Genomic DNA, 21,601 nt, shown 5'->3' with positions numbered 1-21,601 from the left:
AACATGGCCACCTATCACTAAACCCACCCCTCTCTCACCGAGGCCCCAACACAGCACATCCCCACTGTTGACCTTCAACAACCCCTCTAACTTATCGCACTCCAGAGCCCACCAAACCATGATCTACCCTGTACAGTCCGCTTCCAGCACCGCAAGCAAGCCCTGCTTTCGCACCCGCATCCGCACCCGCACCCGCACCCGCGTCTCCTTTACTTCCTCCGCCTCCTTCGCATCAGAATCAGCTTCAGCACCAACGCTCTTCATATCCCTTGCTGGCTAAATCCATTCAAGAGTCGCATTAATTGAAATATCCAGAAACCCATCCAGCAAACCAAGCTCTTTTATATAGTATCGAATCGTATCGAACCGTCTGTCTGTTGTCTAGTCCCGTCTTACACCATCCGATTCCTATCCCACCTGACAAATCCCAGCCCGTGGTCACACAAGTACGAACCCAATTAAGAACAGACCCGCAACCCAACCAACCAACGAATACCCCCTCGTCTTGCACATGTCTTCCGCCCTGGAGCCTCAGTCCGCGTCTACGGACGCCTGGTCATTGGTCGGGTCCCTGCTCGTCGACCGGCCCAACCGCCTCTCCTACCACATCCTCGACATCCTCGGTTACGGCACCTATGGCTGCATCTATCTCGCCAAGTCCGTCTCCAGCAGCCCCGACTTCACACCCGAGTACAAAGCCGTAAAGTGCCTCTCCAAGAGGGGTCTTTCTCCCGCTCAGTTGCTCATCCAGCGCCAGGAGATCGACATCCATCTCTCGCTCTCCTCCGCCAAGGACGGCCAGCACCCCAACGTCGTCGACATGTCCGCCGTCATCGAGACCAAGGACTCGCTCTACTTGATTATGGAGTACTGCTCCGGTGGTGACCTCTACGATGCCATCACCTCCCAGCACGCCGCCGCCGCTGACTCTGGCATGGGCTTCGTGGCTGCCCCCAAGATCCCGGGTGGCCGTCATCTGAATGTCCACCAGGACAGTTCAGTCCTCGATGCCATGGACCAGATCATCTCTTCGTTGATCCACGCTCACAGCCACCAGGTCTTCCATCGTGACCTCAAGCCCGAGAACATCCTCGTCGCTGGCGATGGATCGCTCAAGTTGGCAGATTTCGGTCTTGCTACCAAGGATCGCGTCTCGTCCGATTTTGGATGCGGCAGCTCCTTTTACATGGCCCCTGAGCAGCAGCCCTCGACAAGTCGTCGCCCTTATCTCCCTGCCAAATCTGATGTCTGGTCTTTGGGCATCATCTTTCTGAATTTGAGATTTGGTCGCAACCCCTGGAAGATGTCGCGTGCTAATGCTGATCCCACGTTTGCCGCGTACGTCGAGGACTCCAAGGTACTCGATGGTATGTTTCCCGAGTTGTCTGCATCAGCACTCCACTTCTTGCACCGCGTGCTCTGTGTCGATCCCAACGAGCGCGCTGACTGCTTCGAGGCCTTGGAGCTCCTTCACCGTATTGACACCATCGTCCGCAAGGATACCTCGATGGAGGACTGCGGCGAGATCTACAGTCCTGCCTCGAACTTTGCTTCGGATGAGTCATCGTCATCTTCGATGTCGTCCTCGTCCGCCAGTGCCTTCCAATCATCCTTGGCCGATTCCTCGTCCATCAATGGTTCTCATCGCGTGCACTCGTCTTTTGGCGAGTCGGATTCGATCTTCCAAATGGATGATGACTATGGGGCCAAGAAGATGCAGCCGAATTGGTCATTGGTGTCGTCGGCAAAGTCGTGGTCCGATATGGCCGATGAGGAGGAGATGGACTTTTCGCAGCCCATCGAGTTTGAGCAGCAGCAGCAACAGGAGGCTGCTGCGTTTGGATTGTTGGCCCATGCAGCGTTTCCTAAGCTCACGGATCTTGTGAATGCTATGCCTAGCCCTTCATCGCCTGCGGTTGAGGTCCTTTAAGCCTTTTTTTTTTTTTTTTCTTTTTTTTTTCTCTTTGCTTTTTTTTTTTTTTTTTTTTTTTTCGTGCATGTTGTTTCATCATACCATTAGTTTTCTTTCTGCAATTGTTTTTTGTTCGTTTTTGTTCGTTTTTTTTTTGTTCGTCATTAATGCCTTCATCCCTTGTACAGTAGTAGTCTTGCAAACAAAACTTGAAAGAAAGAGATACAACAATGTCTTTTGTGGAATAAAACAAGAAAGAGAAGCCCTGTGCACCTAAATCAACCATAATCCAAAATGATGCTTCTTGCTTGCTCTATTTTGCGCCACCAATTTTGGCATCCAAATCTCACCCTGCATTTCCCCCCTCTCCTTTTCCGTGGCTTGCGATTGCGATGCACCAACTCCCCGCAGTCCCTCTGATCTGGCATCCAGTCCTTTACTTTTGCCGCCCTCACTTTTTCTTTCACCCTCCAATTTTCCTCTGCTTCACAATCCTTTTCCGAGACCCGGTTCGTCGATAAACATACTAAAAAAAACAAAAAAACAAATGTCTTCTCAAACATCTACATCCTCGGCCATCGCCGGCTGTAGGAGTAATAACAACGGGGGTGCCAACAAGGACAGGGGCCCCCACCGAAACCGAGCCCCTCGAACTGACTCACGCATCGTCCGACTTTCCAAATCCCTCGCATGGCTGCTGCGGCACAACGCCCAATCCCAGGGAATCGCCATTCGCCCTGATGGATATGTCAAGGTGGTAGATATTCTAGGACATCCGAGATTCAAGGGATATACACTGGAGGAGGTTGTGGAGGTCGTAGATATGAATGAGAAGAAGCGGTTTCAGTTCTTGGGTACTGAGAATGGCGATGGCAAGAAGGAATATATTCGTGCGGTGCAGGGCCATAGCATAGTCCAGGTAAGCAGAACGGATGGGCCGTTGGGGATGGATGTATCTTTTTCTCTGTGGTATGTATGATAATGATGATGATGAGAAGAATGAGAAAAGTTGACTGATGTACTATTGTCAAATAGGTTGCGGATCTTGGATTAGAGGATATTACAGATGCGTCGCAGGTACCCATTGTGGTTCATGGGACCATGCTCTCAAAGTGGCCCTTGATCAGTAAGTGCATTCATAGCGGATTCTAGTCGCAGTGCCTTTCGAAGCCAAGGATCATTTTTCTTTTTCTTTTTTTTTAACAAAAAAAAAAACTTCGTCGCCGTCGTTGTTTTTGAAAAGGTGCGCAAGGGTTGTCAAGGATGGGCAGGAACCATATCCACATGGCAGCCGGACTTCTGGGTGAGCACGGTGTGATCAGTGGGATGAGAAGCCAGTCCAGTCTCTACATCTACATCGATACTGCCAAGGCTCTTCGAGGTAACTACAGCGCAAGAATAACCAAGCAAACAACTCCTTCGTTTTTACCACTCGGATTAGACAGCATTGAAGAAAAAAAAGGCTGATTCGTGAAACAATGTATTTGCATGTCGTATAGATGGAGTCAAGTTCTATAGGTCGCCGAATAATGTGATCCTCTCGGATGGAAAGGATGGCGATGGTATTATCGCTCCAGAGTACTTTGTGCGTGTGGTCAAGTCCTCGGGCGAGGTCATCTATCCCAAGACTGTAGTAAAGCCGTAAATGACAGAACGGTCGATGATTTGCTCCGTTCAGTAATAAAGAAACAATGGCATCGTGGCGGTTCTTGATCGGTCGCTTTATTACCCTGCTAGGCATCCACGTTGCAATTGAATGCTGCATTCGCCCAAATAAAAAAAACCCCGTCCCTCGCCAACGTGACCATAGATGACGAGTCTGTCTGGTAGGCGGCAAAGGCAGCAGGTCTTCACTTTCGCCTTCGCACACATCCACACATTCCGTTTCTTTCCATTCCAGCACACCGCATCCTTCTCCGCAGCATCATCGTCAACTTCTTCTCTCTTTCTCTCTCTTTCCTTCACTCTGCGGCATTCACTTCTTGTACTTGAACTTTTGCCCGAAACAGAATATTTTAAAACTATGGAGGACACTGCAGTCAGCCTGGTACGACCATCGTGGAATACGAATAAATAATACGAGACCCCACGAGTACACTAACACCTCGGTGAATCCACTTAGGCACATCGATACGCCAATGCTGCTGAAGAACACCAAGAACGCAGTCAATGGGCAGAAGCCGTCGACATGCACTTCAAGGCTGCTGGTAATCTATTCCCTTCCCCCCGTATCCGTATCCTCATCCTTTTTTTTCTCTTTTCTTTTGAACACTCGGCCGAAAAAAAAAAAAAAAAAAACGCTCACTGATCCCTGGACTTTTCTTCTGCGCGGTATACTCATTGTATTAGACCAATTCTTGCTCGCAACACATGATACCCAGAACCAAGAAGTTAGCCGGACACTCAAACTCATGAACGCGAACCACATCCGCCAAGGAAAAGATCTTCAGCGTCGGATTGCCAAGGCCGCAGCTGTTGCAGAGGCCGCCGCTGCTGCTGCTGCCGCTTTATCTATACCACCTCAGAAACAATCGGGCGTCGCACGGACAAAAGGCGACGGAAGCCATCACCCTACGTCGTCTGCTACTGCATCTACAGGGACTGGAGCTTCTGGATCTGGATCTGGAACCGGGTCTGGGTCGGGGGGGACGAATTCAGGTCGGCGGCGGCGAGAGAGTGGGGATTCAGGACATCAACAGGGGAATACTGGTGGACTTGGACAGAGGCATATTAATTTGAGGAACAAGTCGGGGTTGGGAGACCTTGATCTGGGGGAGAAGGAGAAGGAAGAGGATGGAGAACATATTACGACATCGGAGCCTTCGAGTAATTCCTCGTCGGCGATCATCGAGGAGTCCTTCACGCTTATCAAGAACCATGTTGTAAGTGCAGGATGTTCTTTATTGTTTTTTATTTTATTTTATTTTATTATTTTGCTTCACTACTCATATAATGGATAGATTACTAATACGGCTTTGTCATGCCCCCCGCTGTGGTTTGCTCCGCGTTTCTAGAAAGATGATTCGGATCCGTTCAACAAATTCTGGGATGCGGTCGAAAACCTGGTCCTGAAAATCTCCAGTCCCGTTGCCTTCACCTCCATCCCCTTGGACGGCGACGATCCCATGCTCCTGAACTCGCCTTCCTCCGAAGATCCGCCACCATCGCCTTTCACTCCCATGGATGGACTCTATGCCAACCAGAATGATCCCACCAGGGCCCCACTCCCACAAACCCTGATTGCTAACCAGGCTCAGTCCCGGTCATCGAAACTCCGTGGCGTCGATCCTTCCTCGATGCACGAGTCGTTCTTTATTATCGATGCACCCTCTGTGGCAAATTCACAGATAAGGGGCCATTCACGGGTCCGATCCGATTCAGGGTCCTCCTCTGGTTCGGTGGTGACCGGTCGACCGGGGTCGTCGTCGTCGTCGTCGAGTGCTCAGAGGAAAGCAGAGATAGCGACGAGGAGTCCGTCCAAGACGTTGGAGGAGTATGCGATTGAGAACCAGCAGCTGAAGATAACGTTGGATAAGCTGTCGAGACGGAACTTGAAACTGGAGAAGAATCTGGAGGGGGTCATGCAGATGAGTGTGTGGCAGAAGGATCTGCAGCGGTCGGCGATGCAGCTGATCAGGAGTCAGGATGTTCTGAGACCGGTGAAGCAGTCGATCCAGGACTTGTCTGCAGGTATGCGGTAGTTGCGTTTTAATGTGGATGCAGAGCTGTTTGCGGAAGGAATTATTGTAGACACTTTTTATTTTTTTTTTATTTTTTTTTTATTTTTTTTATTTTATTTTTTTTATTTTATTCTTTCAACTGACGATGTCCCTGTGCGTTTATTGCTAATGATAGAAAAAGGAAACGCGATGGCACAGAAACTACAGGCGGTGGTGGTGGCGGCGGCGGCGGCGACGAGCAACACGGTCCCTTCCATGTCCATCGGCACACCTATGCCTGGCTCAACACTCCCCGGCGCCCAAACGAATTCGAACCCAGCAACGATGCAGACACGGCTTTTGGAACTGGAAGAAGAAAACCTGAAGCTCAAGCTCGAAAACTCGAAGCTGAACTCGCTCATGAAGAAATACAAGCAACGTTGGGAGGACCTGAAGGAATCGGCCAAAAAACGGAGGAACGCGACTCAGGATGGCATGGGAGAAAGCAGCAGCAACAGCAGCAGCAGCAGTGGCAACAGCAACAACAACAATAATAATAATATACCCGGTGTAGACGCCCGCCCGTCCTTGTCTTCGGCTTCGTCTTCGAGTCAACGGCCACTCCTGCAAGCGAGCTCATCTTCACCTAGCACTACTACAAATTCGAATCCGTATTCGGTTTCGTCTTTGGCTGGGAACCCCCACGGCGGCGGTAGCCATAGTAGTGTCCCCATACGACCCATGCCTCAACTGGCGCGATCCTCTTCAGCATCAGGACCAGTCGTGCTGGGAGGCGGAAGCTATCAGCGGAGGATCTTGATGGAGAACAGGAATGGAGGGTTGGATTCGACGCCCATGAATATGCATCGACATGTGGGATCAGGGATCGTTTCAGTAACGTCCCCAAGGGTGCTGGACACCTCTCCGAGGACGAACATGAGTGGAGGTATTTTGGCTGTCGTGCCAGAAGTACAGAAAGCGATGATGGTCGCGTCACCATCACCACCACCGCCACCACCGGCGGGAATATCGCCACAGCCAAACACGAGTGGTAGCAATGCGTTGTTGTCGGATCCTGCGGTAAAGATCAATGCTGTCTCGCCTTCGACTTCAACTTTGATTTCAACTCCCACTTCGTCTTCTTCTTCTTCTTCTTCGTCGTCGTCTTTGTCGTCGTTGGCGTCGGCGTCGGTATCGGCGTCCCCACGGCCAAATCCTGGTACGTAAATGGAGTGATTCGACGTCGTCCACGGGAGAGGGGGGGGGGGTTCTTTGAGATCTCCTCAGGCAGGTTGGTTTTTGAGCAACAAGTTAGGGGATCGAAAGGGTATTTCCAGGACTTGCAAGAGTGATCTCTCTATTCCTGGGTACTAGCATGACAATTAATGGGACATTTGTCTTGAAAAAAAAAAAGAAAAAAAAAAAAGGAATGATTGGTTTTTTATTTATGTACATACACTGCAGTATCTAGTGGGAGGTAACAACTGTTGAGGTGGATCGCTGAGTGCCCCATATACTCCATCGACTTTTCTTCTTCTCGACCGGTTCTACAGAACCCGGAGTTGGAGACAAGGGGGAAGACAAAGGAGACGAGGCTGCTGCTGCTGTGATTGAGGTCGATGGGGACATGGGTACCGATGCGACAGAGGATGTGAACGATGCTGGCGAGGTCGGTGTTGTTGGAGACAAGGACACGACCGAGGCTGATAGCGAGTGTCGCTGCTGCTGCGGTTGAGAAGTAGCGACTGCACCGAACGGGGGCGACACTGGCGGGGAGATAAGTGATTGACGGATGGTGCTACTGTGTTTCTGGGGCACGACCGCTCCAGTTCCCACGGTCGCGGCCGTCACAGACGCCAAGCCCGAGGCGATGCTAGAGATGCTATAATGCGGTGACGGGATCGAAGGCGAGGTCGGGGGTGAGATTGTCGAAGAGCTGATACTGGATCTCGAACCCCCGTGGATGGCGGTCGAGATCGCGGCGGCCAATTTCTTGGATCGATCCTTTTTGGGGGCGGGGCTACTGGTGCCGACGGCGATGCCGGCGTTCTCGGCAGCGCAATATTGGTCGTATTTGGGTTTCCAGATCCAGGAATTGCCGAGTTGTGAAGCTCCTTGAGCAGAGGCCATACGGTAATAGCGGGCGGATTCGTACATGTCCTTGTCGACGCCGATACCTTCGTAGTAGCATAGTGCTGTTTCGTTCTGTGCATCCGCATCACCCTTTTTTTTTTTTTTTTTTGTAATAGAATAAAATTGAACAGCAGAAAATTGAGCTAATGGTTCTCTCGAAAACACCTGTATCAAACGCCCCTTTTGCAGTGTCGGGGGAGGGGAGGGAGGAAGTGCTGATGCTTTTTTACTTACCAGATCGGCCGCAATCTTGAAGTATGTAAAGGCAACGGCCTTGTCCTTGGAGACGCCCCATCCCTTAAGGTAGGACATGCCCAGTTCGTACAGGGCCATGACCAGCTCCTTCCGGGCCGTCGCCATGGCTTCCATTCGATCCATGCTACCCATCCGACGTAGGTTCTGATGCGACGCCCCCGCAGTGGTTGTTGTCGATATTTCTGTATTGTATTCGTGCTGCCCTTGCTTTTCGGTGAGTGATGACGATGATGTTGACTTTGGTGAGAACTGGTCCTGCAGGTGTGGTTGTGGTGCTCCATCCGGTGTAGGAGGCCTCTTTTCAGTCAGGCCTGTGGTGGCAGTAGCAGGAGCAGATGGTGGTGGCGGTGGTAGTGGTGATGATGATGATGATGCTGATGCTGGATTGAGCTCGTTCAATTCTCCCATTGCATACTCTGCTGCCCGCTGAAGGTATATAATCGCCTCCTTCGGGTCCGGTTTACAGCCCTACTCGACAAGACAGAAGAATAAAAAAAAAAAAAAAAGGCAAATGAGTATACAGGCTCATCATGATGTAGGCGTTTTTTGCAGAGCACAGACAAAACAAAACTTACCCATCCATGCCTCAGCGAGAGCCCAAACATCAACTGTCCCAGTGGATTCTCATACCGTGCCGCCAATCCGAAATACTTTGTGGCCTCCTCCAGCTGGTTGTTCTCGTGTAGTTCAATCGCCTTTTGGATATACCCATCGACCTCGGCCTCACGTTGCTGTGCAGGCGTCAGGATCTTGGGTTCCGGGGGGTGTGAAATCCGTCGAGTCTGCTGGGCCCTCTGCTGCTGCTGCTGCGGCTGTGGCGCCGCCATCAGCTTTTGTGCATCCTGGTTCTGTTCCATGTCCGTCCGCTGCGTTGGGTTCGGTGACTTGGTCTCTACGTCCTGCTCGTCATCAAAGTGAATGGACCTCGTCTTCCCGCCCGTCGTACGGATGGTGGCCGTAATAATGGTCGTAGTAATAGGGTTGGTATTGGAAGAATTCGATAAAGATGTTGATGTCGGCCGCACCAACGGCTCTAGCTGCTGTTGCTGCTGCTGTTGCTGCTGACTTCCTCCTGCCCCTTTCGGCATATGCTGTCGTCCCCGGCTTTTGCTCGCCTTGATGGTCCGGTTCTGCTCCTCTGAGATCAAGAGGTCCTCGACCGAGACTTGGACCAGATCCGAGCCCGAGCTGAAATTGTTGCGCCTGAAATGGCCTCTGTCTTCTGCGTTGGGTAGGCCGCCGTTGTTGTGGTCGCTGTAGATGTCCTTCCCTGAGATGTTGGGGATATCCAGGTTTTTAGATGTCTCTGCAGTTTCGATACCCAGGTTGGTCGGGTATGCGAATTCGTCCTTGTCCATGGGGCTGTATCCGAGAGGCATTGGGGGGGGGGGTTTGTGGTATATAGTCAAGGGGTGGACAGAGAGGTTGAGGGGAAAAGAGAAGAAAAGAAGGATAAAAAAATAAAATAAAAAAAAAGTGAGTGTTTGAGTGCGGTTTCTCTTTTCTTTTTCATTTCTTGGCGTTCTTTTTCTCTTTTTCCCTGGGACGGAAAAGCCCGCCACTTTCTGTTCTAGTACAAGACATTAGCGTGCATTCAATAAAAAGACGGAGATTTTGTTTCTGTTCCAAGGACGGCACTACGGGTTTTAGAGTTAACCGCCAAAAAAAAAAACCACCTCGAAATAGTATCGAACGCTTGACAATTTTTTTTTTGCTTTTGCGCCCTCTGTACATCAAAGTTCGAACAAAATGACGAAGGCCAAGGTTGGTTTCCATGCTATCTGCTGCGTTATTTACCTCGGTCCATCATTGTCGTCGTCGTCGTTCCGGCCAATCGGTCCTGATGTTGCTGCTGATGCTAATGCTAATGCTAATGCTCGCGGTGGTCCATCAGTTGAACGGGAGGTTGGTGGCGACACAGACAGAGCTGTGGCAAGCTCTCCCTCGCCTGGTTTTTCATTGTCTTCAAGATCATCGACGGTTGCAAACTCGACCATCACTTCGGGAATGACGGCAACATGCAGGTCCTGCCTCTCGACCTCGATATTCATGGGCGAAGCAGGAAGACGAAAAAGAGAAAAAAGGAAATAGAGCGAGGGGAGATGAGGTGTGGAATACTATTATTGGTGGCAAAGGGTGGTAGGTTGTGGACCAATGGGATGGATGGAGTGAATATACGAAACCAGTGAAAAAAGAAGAAAGGGCTAGAGAGTGGTGGTCTAGGGCAGCAATTGAGTCGCGTATCAGACACACAACAGTCTTTGGAGTGCCAAGTGTTCAAGTGCTTGAGGGGGGATAGGGGACGGAGGAGTGTGGGGAGCGCAAAGGGGGAGGGGTCGAGAAGAAGCAAGAGCAGAGGAAAGAGGGAGGAAGGGGAGGAGGGATGCCCCAGAGGGATGCGAGGGGTGTGTGTGTGTAAGTAGAAAAGCAGCCGGGGAGGGAGGGACATCCACGAGGGCTGTTTATTCAACGTCGCCCCCTTTTTTACTGTAAGCACAAGGTATCTGCGGTGGATGATATGACGAGGAACATGATGTGGTGGTCATCCTATTACCCCCCTCCAGGCATTCCTCTCCCCCCCCCCCCCCCCCCAGCTGATCGCTGCCCTGCCGAGTGACAGCTTCTTCGGCTCAGTCCTTGCGCCCATGCTCTCCCTCGTGTCTTCCCTCCCAGACCTTGTCAACAAACCGTTTCACGATGTCACTCTACATGCCACAACTGTGCTCCCATCGAACAGTCGAGCCTCTGAGCACTTGAGCGCTTGAGCAAACAGTCGAGCAGTTGACGCTTCCTTCTTTCTTCTAGCGAGCTAGCTAGCCCCTACAATCATCCACACCGGGGGAGGGATAAATGAATGAAAAGTACGAAGGAGTAAGACCTAAAGAATGACGATGGAATGGAAAATAGGGTTGTTGATCAAGTATTTAGTCTAGTCTAGTCTAGTCCAGTCCAGTCCGGTCTGGTTCAGTTCGTGTAACATGTACAGTACACGCGCTTTTAGCCGAGGCAATACCTTCCTTGACTCTACCAAAGGATCAGCGCTGATGATGATCCCAACGCGACATGAATCCATGAAGATCTATCTCCTTTTCCTACTGGGCTTGACTGTTTCAAACTAATTAATACTGTTGGAACTGTCCAATGACATTCGACAATATCAGACCTGAGAGTGGTGAGAAAGACCCGAAGGAACTTGCCAGTGAAACCGGGAAACGGTCAGTGGATTCAGCATGGTCAATGTGTCCGAGAGAGTGGGACGCGAAGACGTAAAAAAAAAAAAAAGAGAGAGAGAAGCGGACATGACGGAGATCGACCGCCATCTGGTAGTAACAGGAAAGTATGAGTAGGTGCTTGTTTGCAATTATATGCATGAGTGTGTTTGTGTATAGCTAGACTATGCGCAGATGAAAATACAGCCCTCCTAAAAACATGGCTATGAAGATACGTCCAGACACCAATCAAGATATACAGAGAGAAGAGGGGAGATGAGCTGCACTGCAAACGCGCACTGTCCACTCGCGTACGACAAAATAAAAAACAGGGTTGTGCTATCGTGCTAGCCACTAGTGTCGAGCGGAGGTTTGTGCCAATTGCACCCATCGATCGCTGCCGATTGGTGCGGCCAGCAACGGGCGTCATGCTTGCTTCTTGTGGGCAGCCACCATCGCTCCTGCCGGCTGTATGCAAAAGGCGGGTGGGTCTCCAAGGCTCGAGGTAGAGTAGTAGTCTATGCGGGAGGGGACTTTGTTTGTTTGCAGTTTACTTTGCTCTGCTCGTTTTGTTTTTTTGTTTGTCGTGCAATGGGCCCCTTTGTCTCGTTCTCTTTCTCTTTCTCTTTCTCTCTCTCTCTCTCTCTCTCGCCGTCTTTCTTCCTTCTCTCTTCCTTCTCTCCCTCCCTTTCTCGCTCTTCCTGACGGGCGCTGTAACTCTTTTCCACTTCCACTGACTCTCCTCGACGCCCCGCACTCTATTTCACACTCCACTTCACACCGTCATCTTTATTCTGGCCCTCGACCGCACGCCCCATCCCTTCCGCTCCTGTTCGACATCAACCCTTCTCATCTCCACCTCTTTTTCCTGGGATGCAGCTCGATTCCTTTCCCTCTGACCCATCGCCATCACCATCAGCCCACCCATCTGCCTCAACCGACTCTGACTCTGACTCGCTTCCCTCTGGCCTGACCTGTGAACTGTCCTCGACCTTCCAGTCGTCCTTCCTCGACACCTTCTTTTGCCATCACACCTCGACCGCCATCAACAAAAACACATTTGCTATCGCCAAGAGCGAGGCCAAAAATGAAGAGACAGCCACGGCGAGTATGGGTAGTAGTTGCAGTAGGGTCAAAAACACCGATGCCGAGTCAACAGCGGCAGCAGCGGCGGCAGCAGCGGCAGCAGCAGCAGCCCCCCTCAGTTCTGCCCTCCTAAACCATCCTGAACCCCTTGATCTACCAAAAGAGCCGTTGCTGCAGCACCTCGTGCCCGTCCTCTCCTCACATCTTCCAACGCCAGGCCCAGAACCAACCGCACAAGAGCGCTCTCTTAATTCTTATTCGTCATTTGTCCGAGGCGCAGGCACGACTCTCCAACACGATGAGCGAACGTCAGCAGAAAAGCAGCAGGCACCCCCCAAAGAACTGTCGGAGCCACAAACCCACAGGGACGATGTGCTTGACAAGGTCGAGAGCCCGAAACTGGCTCACCATCCACATATCATATACCCGCCATGCAGCAACCCTACCGCAACGACCGAGGATCTGGATCGCACTAGCGTTAACCCACGTCAGAGTTTGCAGGACCAGCAGCACGATGAACAAGGGCTTGAACACAAACGAGACGCATCTCAACCACATCTGCAGAACCATAAACATCAACAAAGCTGCTCACGCTACCTGTCCGACAACACAAACCCCAATGTCTGTGTCAGCGTCAGCAGCACCAGCAACGCCTCTTTTTCCTCGAGCACATTTGTGTTCTTTGCGCAGCCAATCTTTCTTCCAAATAACCACAACACCTTAACAATGCGCACCCCCCTGTCCAAGGGCCTCGATCTCTTCGGAGAAAATCAATCCTCAGCTCGAGGTCGTGGTCAGAGGAATAACAAGAAGAAGGATGGGCGGTACACATCGGGCGGCTCTGATAGTGATGACGACGGGGATTCCTTGGCCATGGGTGCGAAGAAGAGGTCAACGAGTGTAAGTGGCTCCAGCTATGCTGATATCAAGAGAAGAAGGAAAACCAGCGGCACACGAGCAACCTTGGCAGCATCCCCGCGATCGACTTCCTCTTCCCTGCCCTGTCTCGATCGACAGCTGGGACAGCAATCATTGAGTGGCTGGTCACTGAAGCAGGACCGACGCCTGGACTTTAATCCATCCGATATCGTTCTCTCCTGGTCGATTCCCAGCAATCCAAGCAATGTTCACTCCACCAAATATAGACGTCGTCGTCTATGTCGCACACCTCATTCTTGCCTCGTGGATGATGGTAGCAGTAGCAGCATCTGCCATCAACGCCATGCGCCCGAAGACGCATGTCAATGCCGTAAGCGGATATTCGGGGCTGCCATTGAGCTGTCCCGACCACTAAGCACAAGCGCCCGTGCAGTAGACCATCATCCAGGCTGGATTGAGTCGATCAAAAAGCGCAAAATTCATCAACACCCTACCAAATGGACGTCTAGTCTCTCGCCGGCACCATATGTGAAGCTTTTGACGATTAGGAGCTTTTGGGATGTGATGAGCGGCCGTGTAGATGTCTCATGGATCTCTGAGCACGATATGTGCAAGAAGGCATTTGAGAAGGCAGAAGGGGACAAGGACTCGAATTTGACCTCGGATGATGTGTATGAAACGACTGAGTGCCTGTCCGCTGAGGAGAGGAAGGAGACGTTTGGACCATTCAACAAATCATCCGCGCACATCAAAATAGTACGACAATATTCATGTCCAACGCAGTTTTTGAGGGGACTGTGGGAGGAAGAGCTGCGAATTCAACGCGTACAACAAATGATACCCGACACGATCCGGAGACCTGCCAGAAACAAGATCTTCACCTCCAAGCCTATTTTTACGGCGTCCGCAAATGCAAAGCCGGCGCTCCCCAGCTTATTCACGACGCCATCATTATCATCATCACCTTCAAGTGCAGCAGCACCGGCAGGAGTGGCTAAAGCGACAGCGAAGGTAGCATCAGTGAATCAATCGTCGCAATCTGTCCCAAATGAGCTGGATTTGCTGTTGAAGAAGAAACATCGCGCAACAGCAATCGTTCGGTGTAAGTTGGAGTGTACCTGTGTCAATGAGGGGGGGGGGGGTTTGCCAGAGAATTGTTTATTCACTCGTCTTTGTTATTTATTTTTTATCGCTACTGATCTCTACGAACAGCTCATGCCATTACGGAGGGATCAGACATGTCCGAGTACAAACCCTGGAAGGATGGTACCGTAACCCCTCACCAGGGAAGTCTTCAATCGCTGAAAGAGTCGCGAAGTAATATTATGGACCCGTGGCCCATAGAGGAAGCAAAATCCAAGGACGAATGCACGCGAATCCTCCATCGGATGCGAGAGCAACTGAACATTGTCATCAATCTTCAGAGTAGGTGTTTCTCTGCCTTTTTTTTTTTTTTTTTTTTTTTTTTATCTTTGCTTACAGAACGTGCCTTTAACATGCGCATGCTTTTATCAACAAAATAGTCCATCTCCGTTCAATGGTTAAGACTGCACCCACACAATGGTCCTTCTTGCTATCGATCCGACATCCAGCCCAAGTTTCGATTGAGCTGCTGCTGGCGCTTTATGGGCCGCATTTTATGCAGACCAGCAACTTTCGAGCCATCGAGCAGCTTCTTTGGGGAGCCAAGGGACATTCCCAAGCACAGGATCTTCCCGACGCATCGTCTTCGTCATCAGCGCTCTTGCAAGCTTGACAGGAAAGGCACTTTTTTTTGTCTTTGTTTTTTTTTTTTTGTTCTTGTCAGCTTCATCCTCATCCCATGCTCCCATGGGGGTTTGGGGGCCTTTCTAGTTTTGAACGAGACAATAAACGTTTTTTTTGTATTTTTATTCCCATATGTCCTTCCTTCATGAATCTTTTTTTTTTTCAACACTATTGCCAATGCTCTTTCGAGGATGGGGGTAAATGGTGTGTACATACAGTGTGCCATTCGGACGTAAAAACTTTATTTCTCCACACAGCTCAGCTCAAACACCCTGAATGTATCATGAACGGACGCGTCTTATTTTTTTTTTCTGTCAGAAGGGAGTTTTTTTTTACAAAGTCCCCCCCAATGCGCTTCCTGTAGTGACAGTGACTGGCCTCAGATGGAGTCTGCAGATCCTCCCCCGTCTTTTTTTCATTCTCTTTAACCGCTGTTTCATTATCCTCTGTTCTCTTCGACGGACGTCGCCTTGTAGGCCAACTCTCACGGTCGTGACCTCTGAAACAGGAATGCTCGATCCAGAAGTCCCCCCCTGGACTGCTTGTTGTGGATGAGCTTAAATGTCTCACTTGTTCGCCTTTTTGAGGAATGGTCGCGTTTTTTGCACGCGTCGAAACAAATGAGAATCGTCGGGTGATCTCCTTAAAAACGACTTGTCGAGGCCGGATAAGAGATATCTCAGGCACGATGATCTGAATCAACCTTTCATGAGGTTATACGAGGAGAGTCTTTGTTTTTTTTTTTTTTTTAATATAAACATGCGCGCTGGAGCCGTGAATAGGGCTGAGGCGTATGTTCGATCTTGAATGGGTACAAACTGCGACAGTCGATATGGGTTGTGAATTGTTCATCATGCATAGCTGGCAAATGTTGGGGGCGTGGGAGTTTTCAACACTTGAACAATGATGGAGTTGTGCTTTTGCACGTGTATCGTTTCGCATTGCTGTTTTTGGTTGCCGTAGCGGTGGTAGACTAGTGGCCCGCGAGTGGAAAGCATGCGCCGCCTTGCGCTGCTCGCCCGATGCGACCGAATGAAGACTTACAAAAGGATAGGCGGGGTATGGCCATTTTCATCGGCATGGGAGGGTCGAGCACAAGAAGAACGCGCAATACTGATAATAGATCAGGATTATAAGGTAATGAACAACTAGACCATGTCAGCAGCAGTAGATAGATGGGACGCCTTCTTCTTTCTCGTGATCACGCTCCAAAGAGATGAGGGTTTTCTCATGCCTTTCCGCCCAATTTCCCCTGGTCCGATTGCATGATATACGCAACGGATGATGGAAAGGGGGGGGGGGGGGGGAGGAGGGCTGAGGAAGAGGAGGTGGACATGCACTTTAGTCTGCTCTTTTCTTCTTATGACTCATTCATTCTCTTCTCATCCTTAACCTCATCATACCCACTTTCCTTTCCGCCGGGAGCAAGACAACAAAAATGTCCGCACAGGCGATTTCAGCCGTTGACACTCCGTTCAAGTCCAATGGAGCATCACATCCAGAGGGTCTTATCCTCGACCGATGCACGCAAGAACAAGCCTTCGATCTCTTCTACACCTGGGCGGTTCAGGAGCAATGGAACCCCAGTGTGAAAGGTCAAGACATCCGGGACCTCTATCACAAAGCCGACCCCGAGGGCTTCTTTTACGGAAGAATTGCCGACAAACAGGCTCCTACCAAGACGGAAATCGTCTCCATCGTGAGCCTTATCAGATACGGCAAGGATCAAGCCTGGCTCGGATTCTACATTGTTTTGCCCCGTCACCGTGGCAAGGGATACGGAATGGCGACCTTCCAAAAGGCCCTCGAACACGCGGGCCATGATCGCCAAAGTATCGGGCTCGATGGTGTGTTGGCCCAGGTAGAGAACTATAAGAAGTCTGGGTTCACGAATGTGGCCTGGAGAAATGAGCGCCGCCACGGGTCGGCCAAGGATTTGGTCGAGAACCTTGAGCGTGATTTAGCAGAGAAGGTTGCTAGGGGTGGAGTACCTGGATTAGTTCACCTGTCGGACGATCTGGTTGACTGGGACCAGGTTCAGGCCCTCGAACAACGGTATGCGGGATTGAAGCGACCCGAATTCATTAAAGAATGGGCGCAATTCCATACGTTCAACCCTGAGCTTCATCGGTTTGGAGTCGCGGTGTTGTCGACGGATGGTACTGTGGATGAAAAGAGCGGCAAGCCCAAGATACTCGGGTTCGGATGTGTGCGCCCAGCAGAAACCTCTTACAGGGTTGGACCCCTGTACGCCAGTACCCCCGAAGTCGCGAAGCTGCTGCTGGTCAAGCTGGGAGTTGAGGTCGTGCAGGCCGAGAGGCAGTCGCCGTACCATGTCCCATTGCAGTTTGATGTGGATGTGCCAACGTCGAACGAGGAGGCGGTCAAGCTGTTTGATGGACTGGACTGGAAGGATACATTCCCGTCGTTGAGGATGTGGAGGGGCAAGATCCCAGAGCACGATGTCAATGGAATCTTTGCGGTCGCGACCCTCGAGGTCGGATAGACGACCTTGGGGCCTCTTTCTTGTCAGGCATGGAGCCACCGCAGTCTTCTCTTTGTAGAGAGCACGACAAAGTGCATCTTTAGCACAGCACCACAATAATAAATGTATCGATACGGTTGGTGGCAAAACCAAGCATGGGTACCTGCATTTACATTCTCCTTGACCTTGACTATTGCCTTTGCTGGCCTCATAGCTGCACCTCTAGCCCTGGCTGAGCTGAGCAAGACTGGGCGATGGGAACTGCGAGTAGGCATGGTTACTTTAGCGCCGCGGCTGAAGAACGGTGGGGTATGCGATACCATCGCGAAAGACATGCGGGCGAAACCTTCTGGCATGGGAGGAAATAATCAAGTATGCATGGGCGAATGGGTGCAGGGCTGACTTTGGCGTGTTGTGCCCTGGATCGTATTTCCCCGTCTCGCCCAGTGACACGCAGCCCATTCTTTCTTTTTCCTTTGGCCAAAACCTGTCTTCGCTCCATTACTTTTGCAGCCCAAACCCCATCTCTTTTTGTTCCCATCCCATCTCATCCCATCCCATTCCATCCGTACTTTGTGTCCTACTCTTTTTCTCTCTCTTACCCACTGCCCCATCCTATAGACCACATAGACAACGCCACCATCATGGACGAAGTGCCTGATGTCGATCATCTCTCGCAGGATGCAGCCGTGCCTGATGTCCTCGACGCACCCATCCCTTCCGGCAAGCCAAAGGAGGTACAGCCGAGACTGCACCTTATTGACGAGCAGCAAAAGTTCAGGTACCGTCCCCCTTGCAGTCCCCCCTAGTCTGGACTTCCTCCGGTGACAAACCATTTTCTTCAGCCTAAACTAACAAGACTATACAATTTGATCCATCTCGGCAACGTAGTGAAGCTCTGTCAACCTTCGTTAGCGACAAATGGGGTCTCGGGGATGCTGGCTTCAACTACAACCTCGCAGCCGTCTTTGGAAGTCAGAGTACCGGCAAGAGTATGTCTTTTTCACATACACACACACCCTCAATCCCCTTTGCTCATTTTCATTCGATTCCGGTTCTATTCCTGGGGCTCAACCTCTAACCGATCACCTCTTACCCCCACGGTGGGCAATTTCTGAACTGCAATCATGAATGATAGGTACGCTGCTGAACAGATTGTTCGGTACCAGCTTTGATGTCATGTCCGAAACGGCAAGAATGCAGACCACAAAGGGTATCTGGATAAGTAAAGATAAGGACAAGAAGGTTCTGATCATGGACGTCGAGGGTACCGATGGTCGCGAGCGCGGTGAAGATCAGGTAAGGTCTGGACTATATCTTCTGCAGCCAATCGATGTATACATTGATAACCAACCTAACGTTATTTCTTCATCGATAACGCTTCATTGGGGGGGAAAAAAATCGATAGGATTTCGAGCGCAAGAGTGCACTGTTCTCGGTAGCAACATCGGAGGTCTTGATTGTGAACTTGTGGGAGCATCAAGTCGGTCTTTATAATGGTGCCAACATGGGTCTTCTCAAGACAGTTTTTGAGGTCAACCTGCAGCTATTTGGAGGCAACCGAGGGTAAGTTCTCACAGTGGCAGGGGATATTCATAAGACGCGTCTATTTTGCATGTGATCCAATTTATGTCTGATTGTTATTTTTGTGTGCCATGCGATCATGGCGATCATGCACGCTGGATTTATTCTCATGTCGATACGGTTTGCTCGGCACGCGCAATGTCATGGTTCATGCCCGTTAACCTGCCGTTTTATTACTTCCTTCTGCTCCATGGCATCCGATAGAAAGGAAAAGACGCTATTGCTCTTCGTGATCCGCGACCATGTGGGCGCCACGCCTCTCGCCAACCTCTCCAACACCCTGAAAGCTGATCTCGAGCGAATCTGGCACGGACTTTCCAAGGTACACAGCGGACACTCTTGTTCGACTGCTTTGCAACGCTGTGGTAGTGGTGCTATTCAGGGGTTTGGCACTAATGCGTATTTAATTTTGTTTCCTTGTTACAGCCTGAGGGCCTCGAGGATTGCAAGATTACCGACTATTTTGATTTCATGTTCACGACACTTGCTCACAAGTTGCTCCAGCCAGAAAAGTTTGATGCCGATGTCGAGCAGCTTCGCCTTCGGTAAGCGCCCCTCCTTTTTTTTTTTTTTTTTTTTTTTTTTTTCCTCAGCCTTCAGCGAATGAATCAGAAACAAATATGTATTTCAATGTTCCGGAAGCCCTTATAGTTTGACTGACAAGGAGCGAATTATTTCTTCTATTTCACTTCACATAGATTCACCAATCCTTCTGACCCCAACTATGTTTTCCAGCCTCAATATTCAAAGCGTGTGCCAATCGACGGTCTTCATATTTATGCAGGAGGCATTTGGGACAAGATTATGACCAACAAAGATCTGGATCTCCCAACGCAACAGGAGTTGCTGGCCCAATATCGTTGCGATGAGATTGCCAACGCGGCCTTTGCTGTTTTCCAGGAGAAGATCAAGGAGTTCAGACAGCCCATCGAGACTGGAAACATCGTCGACGACCTCGGACCCAAAATGAAAGACATTCGCGGCACAGCCATCAGTACGTGTGTCTGGAATATTCCATTTTGCGTTCAGTTGCTGTTTAGTGATGAATTCAGAGACGCTAATACTGTTTCTATTCATTACACTCGATTATAGAATCATTCGACAAGGACGCATCTCGTTATCATGCAGAGGTCTACAAACGCAAGCGTGCAGAGATGTTGAACAAGGCCAACCACATGCTTGAGGCGTACTTTTTGGGACAGCTGAAGAATTTACACAAGAAGGCCGTTAACATGTTTTCCAACAACCTCCAGCAGGCTTTTCGTGGTGACGGAGCAGAGTTCTCGGTTGTGGTTGCTACAGCTAAGAAGGAGGCTCTCAATTTCTTTTTGGAAGGCGCCAAGGCTATCAAATTGGACGAGACCGAATGGTCATATGACGAGGAGCAGTACCAGCTAGAGCATGGATTACAGGAGTTCGCGGCATCGCAGCGCGAGAAGGAGATGAACAAGATGCTGATGAACTTGGAGAAGCACCTTCGCCAGGAATTGGATGAGCCCATTGGATTGGCACTCAACCACCCGGGCCCTGGAATGTGGGGCAAGGTGATTACGATTTACCAGGGCACAATTGAGAGCGCAGAGCAACTGCTTCAAAAGAAGGCGCGCACATTTGACCTGAACGAGCAGGAACAGGCTGAGCTTACGGTGAGCCTGCGTCGTCAGGCCTGGGTGCTGTTGACAAAGAAGGTCCAAGAGGAGTCGATGGATGGAATGATGCTGCTTAAGTTGCGCAACAGATTCGAGGAGAAGTTCCGGTACGATGACCACGGTCTTCCTCGTGTCTGGAAGCCCGATGATGATATTGATACTCCCTTCCGCAAGGCTCGCGATGAGGTATGTTTTTTTTTTTTTTTTTTTTTTTTCTTGGGACAAACGTTAATTCGCCACTGAATTTGCTAACCTGGATTGGTTTTTTTATTTCATATTACAAACTAGACTGTGGAACTGGTTCCCTTGTTTGCCAAGATCAATAATGTAGATCCTATCAAGGGTGAAAAGTTTGAACTCGAGGCGACAGAAGACTTTGATTTTGACCAGTCTCTCAAGGTGCTCTCAGAGGCGCGTCAGCAGGAGATCACCACCAAGTTCAAGCGCGAGTCGGACGCGTTCTACTTGGAGGCCAAGCGCTCGGTAGTGGCGACGCAGGCCAAGGTGCCATACTGGGTTGGCGTTGCAATGGTGATTTTGGGCTGGAACGAGTTCATTGCGATCATCAAAAACCCACTGTATCTGATGGTTGTGGCGATGGTCGGTATCCCTATGGCTGCGATGTGGTACCTGGACATGCTGGGACTCGTAGAGACGATCGCATGGAAGGTTTACGACCAGGGATATAGGATGGCTATGGACAAGTTGAGAGAAAACATGGACAAGCCCCGCGAGAGCTCCGGCAAATCGGAGTATCAGAGACAGCCACAGCAGCACTCCTCACAGCTCCACAACCGGTTCCAGAACTCGAGCCGCACCGACAGCGGCAAGGACGAAGGCGACATTGAGCTGAGCTCACTGGATAAGAAGACTCAATAGAAGAAAACGACCCGCCGAGGGCCCTACACAAATGAATAAGGAAATGCCATGAATACATAACATTTCCAAAAAAAAAATGTGTTCAATGTTCAACTGAGCGTTAA

The 21,601-nt window shown here is 50.4% G+C and overlaps 7 protein-coding genes across 7 annotated transcripts; 6 read left to right on the top strand and 1 right to left on the bottom strand.

Moving 5' to 3' along the window:
* Positions 1 to 601: 601 nt before the first annotated feature.
* On the top strand, positions 602 to 1,462 carry BC939DRAFT_378978 (kinase-like domain-containing protein; the record flags this gene model as incomplete). Its single annotated transcript, XM_051551723.1, has 2 exons — positions 602 to 943; positions 992 to 1,462. Coding segments are annotated over 2 exons (813 nt in total), but the record flags the coding sequence as incomplete, so codon positions are not given.
* A 997-nt stretch (positions 1,463 to 2,459) lies between these two features.
* Positions 2,460 to 3,557, top strand: BC939DRAFT_396008 (putative tRNA 2'-phosphotransferase; the record flags this gene model as incomplete). Its single annotated transcript, XM_051552257.1, has 4 exons — positions 2,460 to 2,825; positions 2,948 to 3,038; positions 3,156 to 3,293; positions 3,412 to 3,557. The coding sequence occupies 4 exons, from the start codon at positions 2,460 to 2,462 to the stop codon at positions 3,555 to 3,557; spliced, it is 741 nt and encodes a 246-aa protein (XP_051413324.1).
* A 265-nt stretch (positions 3,558 to 3,822) lies between these two features.
* On the top strand, positions 3,823 to 6,918 carry BC939DRAFT_129829 (uncharacterized protein). The gene is made up of 4 exons (XM_051550057.1): positions 3,823 to 3,959; positions 4,035 to 4,794; positions 4,927 to 5,602; positions 5,768 to 6,918. Exons 2-4 carry the CDS (start codon positions 4,051 to 4,053, stop codon positions 6,796 to 6,798), a joined length of 2,451 nt encoding a protein of 816 aa, XP_051413323.1. The 5' UTR covers positions 3,823 to 3,959; positions 4,035 to 4,050; the 3' UTR covers positions 6,799 to 6,918.
* On the bottom strand, positions 6,834 to 9,535 carry BC939DRAFT_129680 (uncharacterized protein). The gene is made up of 3 exons (XM_051550056.1): positions 8,535 to 9,535; positions 7,939 to 8,427; positions 6,834 to 7,794 (listed from the first exon to the last, which is right to left on the bottom strand). Exons 1-3 carry the CDS (start codon positions 9,336 to 9,338, stop codon positions 7,039 to 7,041), a joined length of 2,049 nt encoding a protein of 682 aa, XP_051413322.1. The 5' UTR covers positions 9,339 to 9,535; the 3' UTR covers positions 6,834 to 7,038.
* Positions 9,536 to 11,747: 2,212 nt separating this feature from the next.
* BC939DRAFT_448721 (uncharacterized protein) lies at positions 11,748 to 15,031 on the top strand. Its single transcript, XM_051555277.1, has 3 exons — positions 11,748 to 14,235; positions 14,346 to 14,558; positions 14,657 to 15,031. The coding sequence occupies exons 1-3, from the start codon at positions 12,042 to 12,044 to the stop codon at positions 14,887 to 14,889; spliced, it is 2,640 nt and encodes an 879-aa protein (XP_051413321.1). The 5' UTR covers positions 11,748 to 12,041; the 3' UTR covers positions 14,890 to 15,031.
* Positions 15,032 to 16,223: 1,192 nt separating this feature from the next.
* On the top strand, positions 16,224 to 17,539 carry BC939DRAFT_448719 (acyl-CoA N-acyltransferase). The gene has a single exon (XM_051555276.1). The coding sequence runs from the start codon at positions 16,339 to 16,341 to the stop codon at positions 17,404 to 17,406; it is 1,068 nt and encodes a 355-aa protein (XP_051413320.1). The 5' UTR covers positions 16,224 to 16,338; the 3' UTR covers positions 17,407 to 17,539.
* A 326-nt stretch (positions 17,540 to 17,865) lies between these two features.
* On the top strand, positions 17,866 to 21,597 carry BC939DRAFT_448718 (RHD3/Sey1). Its single transcript, XM_051555275.1, has 9 exons — positions 17,866 to 18,166; positions 18,277 to 18,377; positions 18,524 to 18,684; positions 18,794 to 18,951; positions 19,174 to 19,291; positions 19,396 to 19,514; positions 19,668 to 19,963; positions 20,062 to 20,804; positions 20,907 to 21,597. The coding sequence occupies exons 1-9, from the start codon at positions 18,030 to 18,032 to the stop codon at positions 21,495 to 21,497; spliced, it is 2,424 nt and encodes an 807-aa protein (XP_051413319.1). The 5' UTR covers positions 17,866 to 18,029; the 3' UTR covers positions 21,498 to 21,597.
* Positions 21,598 to 21,601: the final 4 nt, after the last annotated feature.

This window comes from Gamsiella multidivaricata (genome assembly GCF_025024155.1).
Source record: "Gamsiella multidivaricata strain RSA 2152 chromosome Unknown BC939scaffold_25, whole genome shotgun sequence".
NCBI classification, from domain to species: domain Eukaryota; kingdom Fungi; phylum Mortierellomycota; class Mortierellomycetes; order Mortierellales; family Mortierellaceae; genus Gamsiella; species Gamsiella multidivaricata.
The sequence above is the reverse complement of the archived record's forward strand: the minus strand, read 5'-3'. Positions and strand labels throughout refer to the sequence as shown.

Coding starts and splice junctions, on each gene's coding strand:
- BC939DRAFT_448719 (XM_051555276.1), top strand. CDS start 16,339: ATGTCCGCACAGGCGATTTCAGCCGTTGACACTCCGTTCAAGTCCAAT.
- BC939DRAFT_129680 (XM_051550056.1), bottom strand. CDS start 9,338: ATGCCTCTCGGATACAGCCCCATGGACAAGGACGAATTCGCATACCCG. Junction 8,428..8,534: donor TCTCGCTGAGGCATGGATGG/GTAAGTTTTGTT, acceptor CTTGTCGAGTAG/GGCTGTAAACCGGACCCGAA. Junction 7,795..7,938: donor TCAAGATTGCGGCCGATCTG/GTAAGTAAAAAA, acceptor AAAAAAAAAAAG/GGTGATGCGGATGCACAGAA.
- BC939DRAFT_129829 (XM_051550057.1), top strand. CDS start 4,051: ATGCTGCTGAAGAACACCAAGAACGCAGTCAATGGGCAGAAGCCGTCG. Junction 4,795..4,926: donor CGCTTATCAAGAACCATGTT/GTAAGTGCAGGA, acceptor CCGCGTTTCTAG/AAAGATGATTCGGATCCGTT. Junction 5,603..5,767: donor GATCCAGGACTTGTCTGCAG/GTATGCGGTAGT, acceptor TGCTAATGATAG/AAAAAGGAAACGCGATGGCA.
- BC939DRAFT_448718 (XM_051555275.1), top strand. CDS start 18,030: ATGGACGAAGTGCCTGATGTCGATCATCTCTCGCAGGATGCAGCCGTG. Junction 18,952..19,173: donor CTATTTGGAGGCAACCGAGG/GTAAGTTCTCAC, acceptor GGCATCCGATAG/AAAGGAAAAGACGCTATTGC. Junction 19,292..19,395: donor TCTGGCACGGACTTTCCAAG/GTACACAGCGGA, acceptor TCCTTGTTACAG/CCTGAGGGCCTCGAGGATTG.
- BC939DRAFT_448721 (XM_051555277.1), top strand. CDS start 12,042: ATGCAGCTCGATTCCTTTCCCTCTGACCCATCGCCATCACCATCAGCC. Junction 14,236..14,345: donor CGCAACAGCAATCGTTCGGT/GTAAGTTGGAGT, acceptor CTCTACGAACAG/CTCATGCCATTACGGAGGGA. Junction 14,559..14,656: donor CATTGTCATCAATCTTCAGA/GTAGGTGTTTCT, acceptor TCAACAAAATAG/TCCATCTCCGTTCAATGGTT.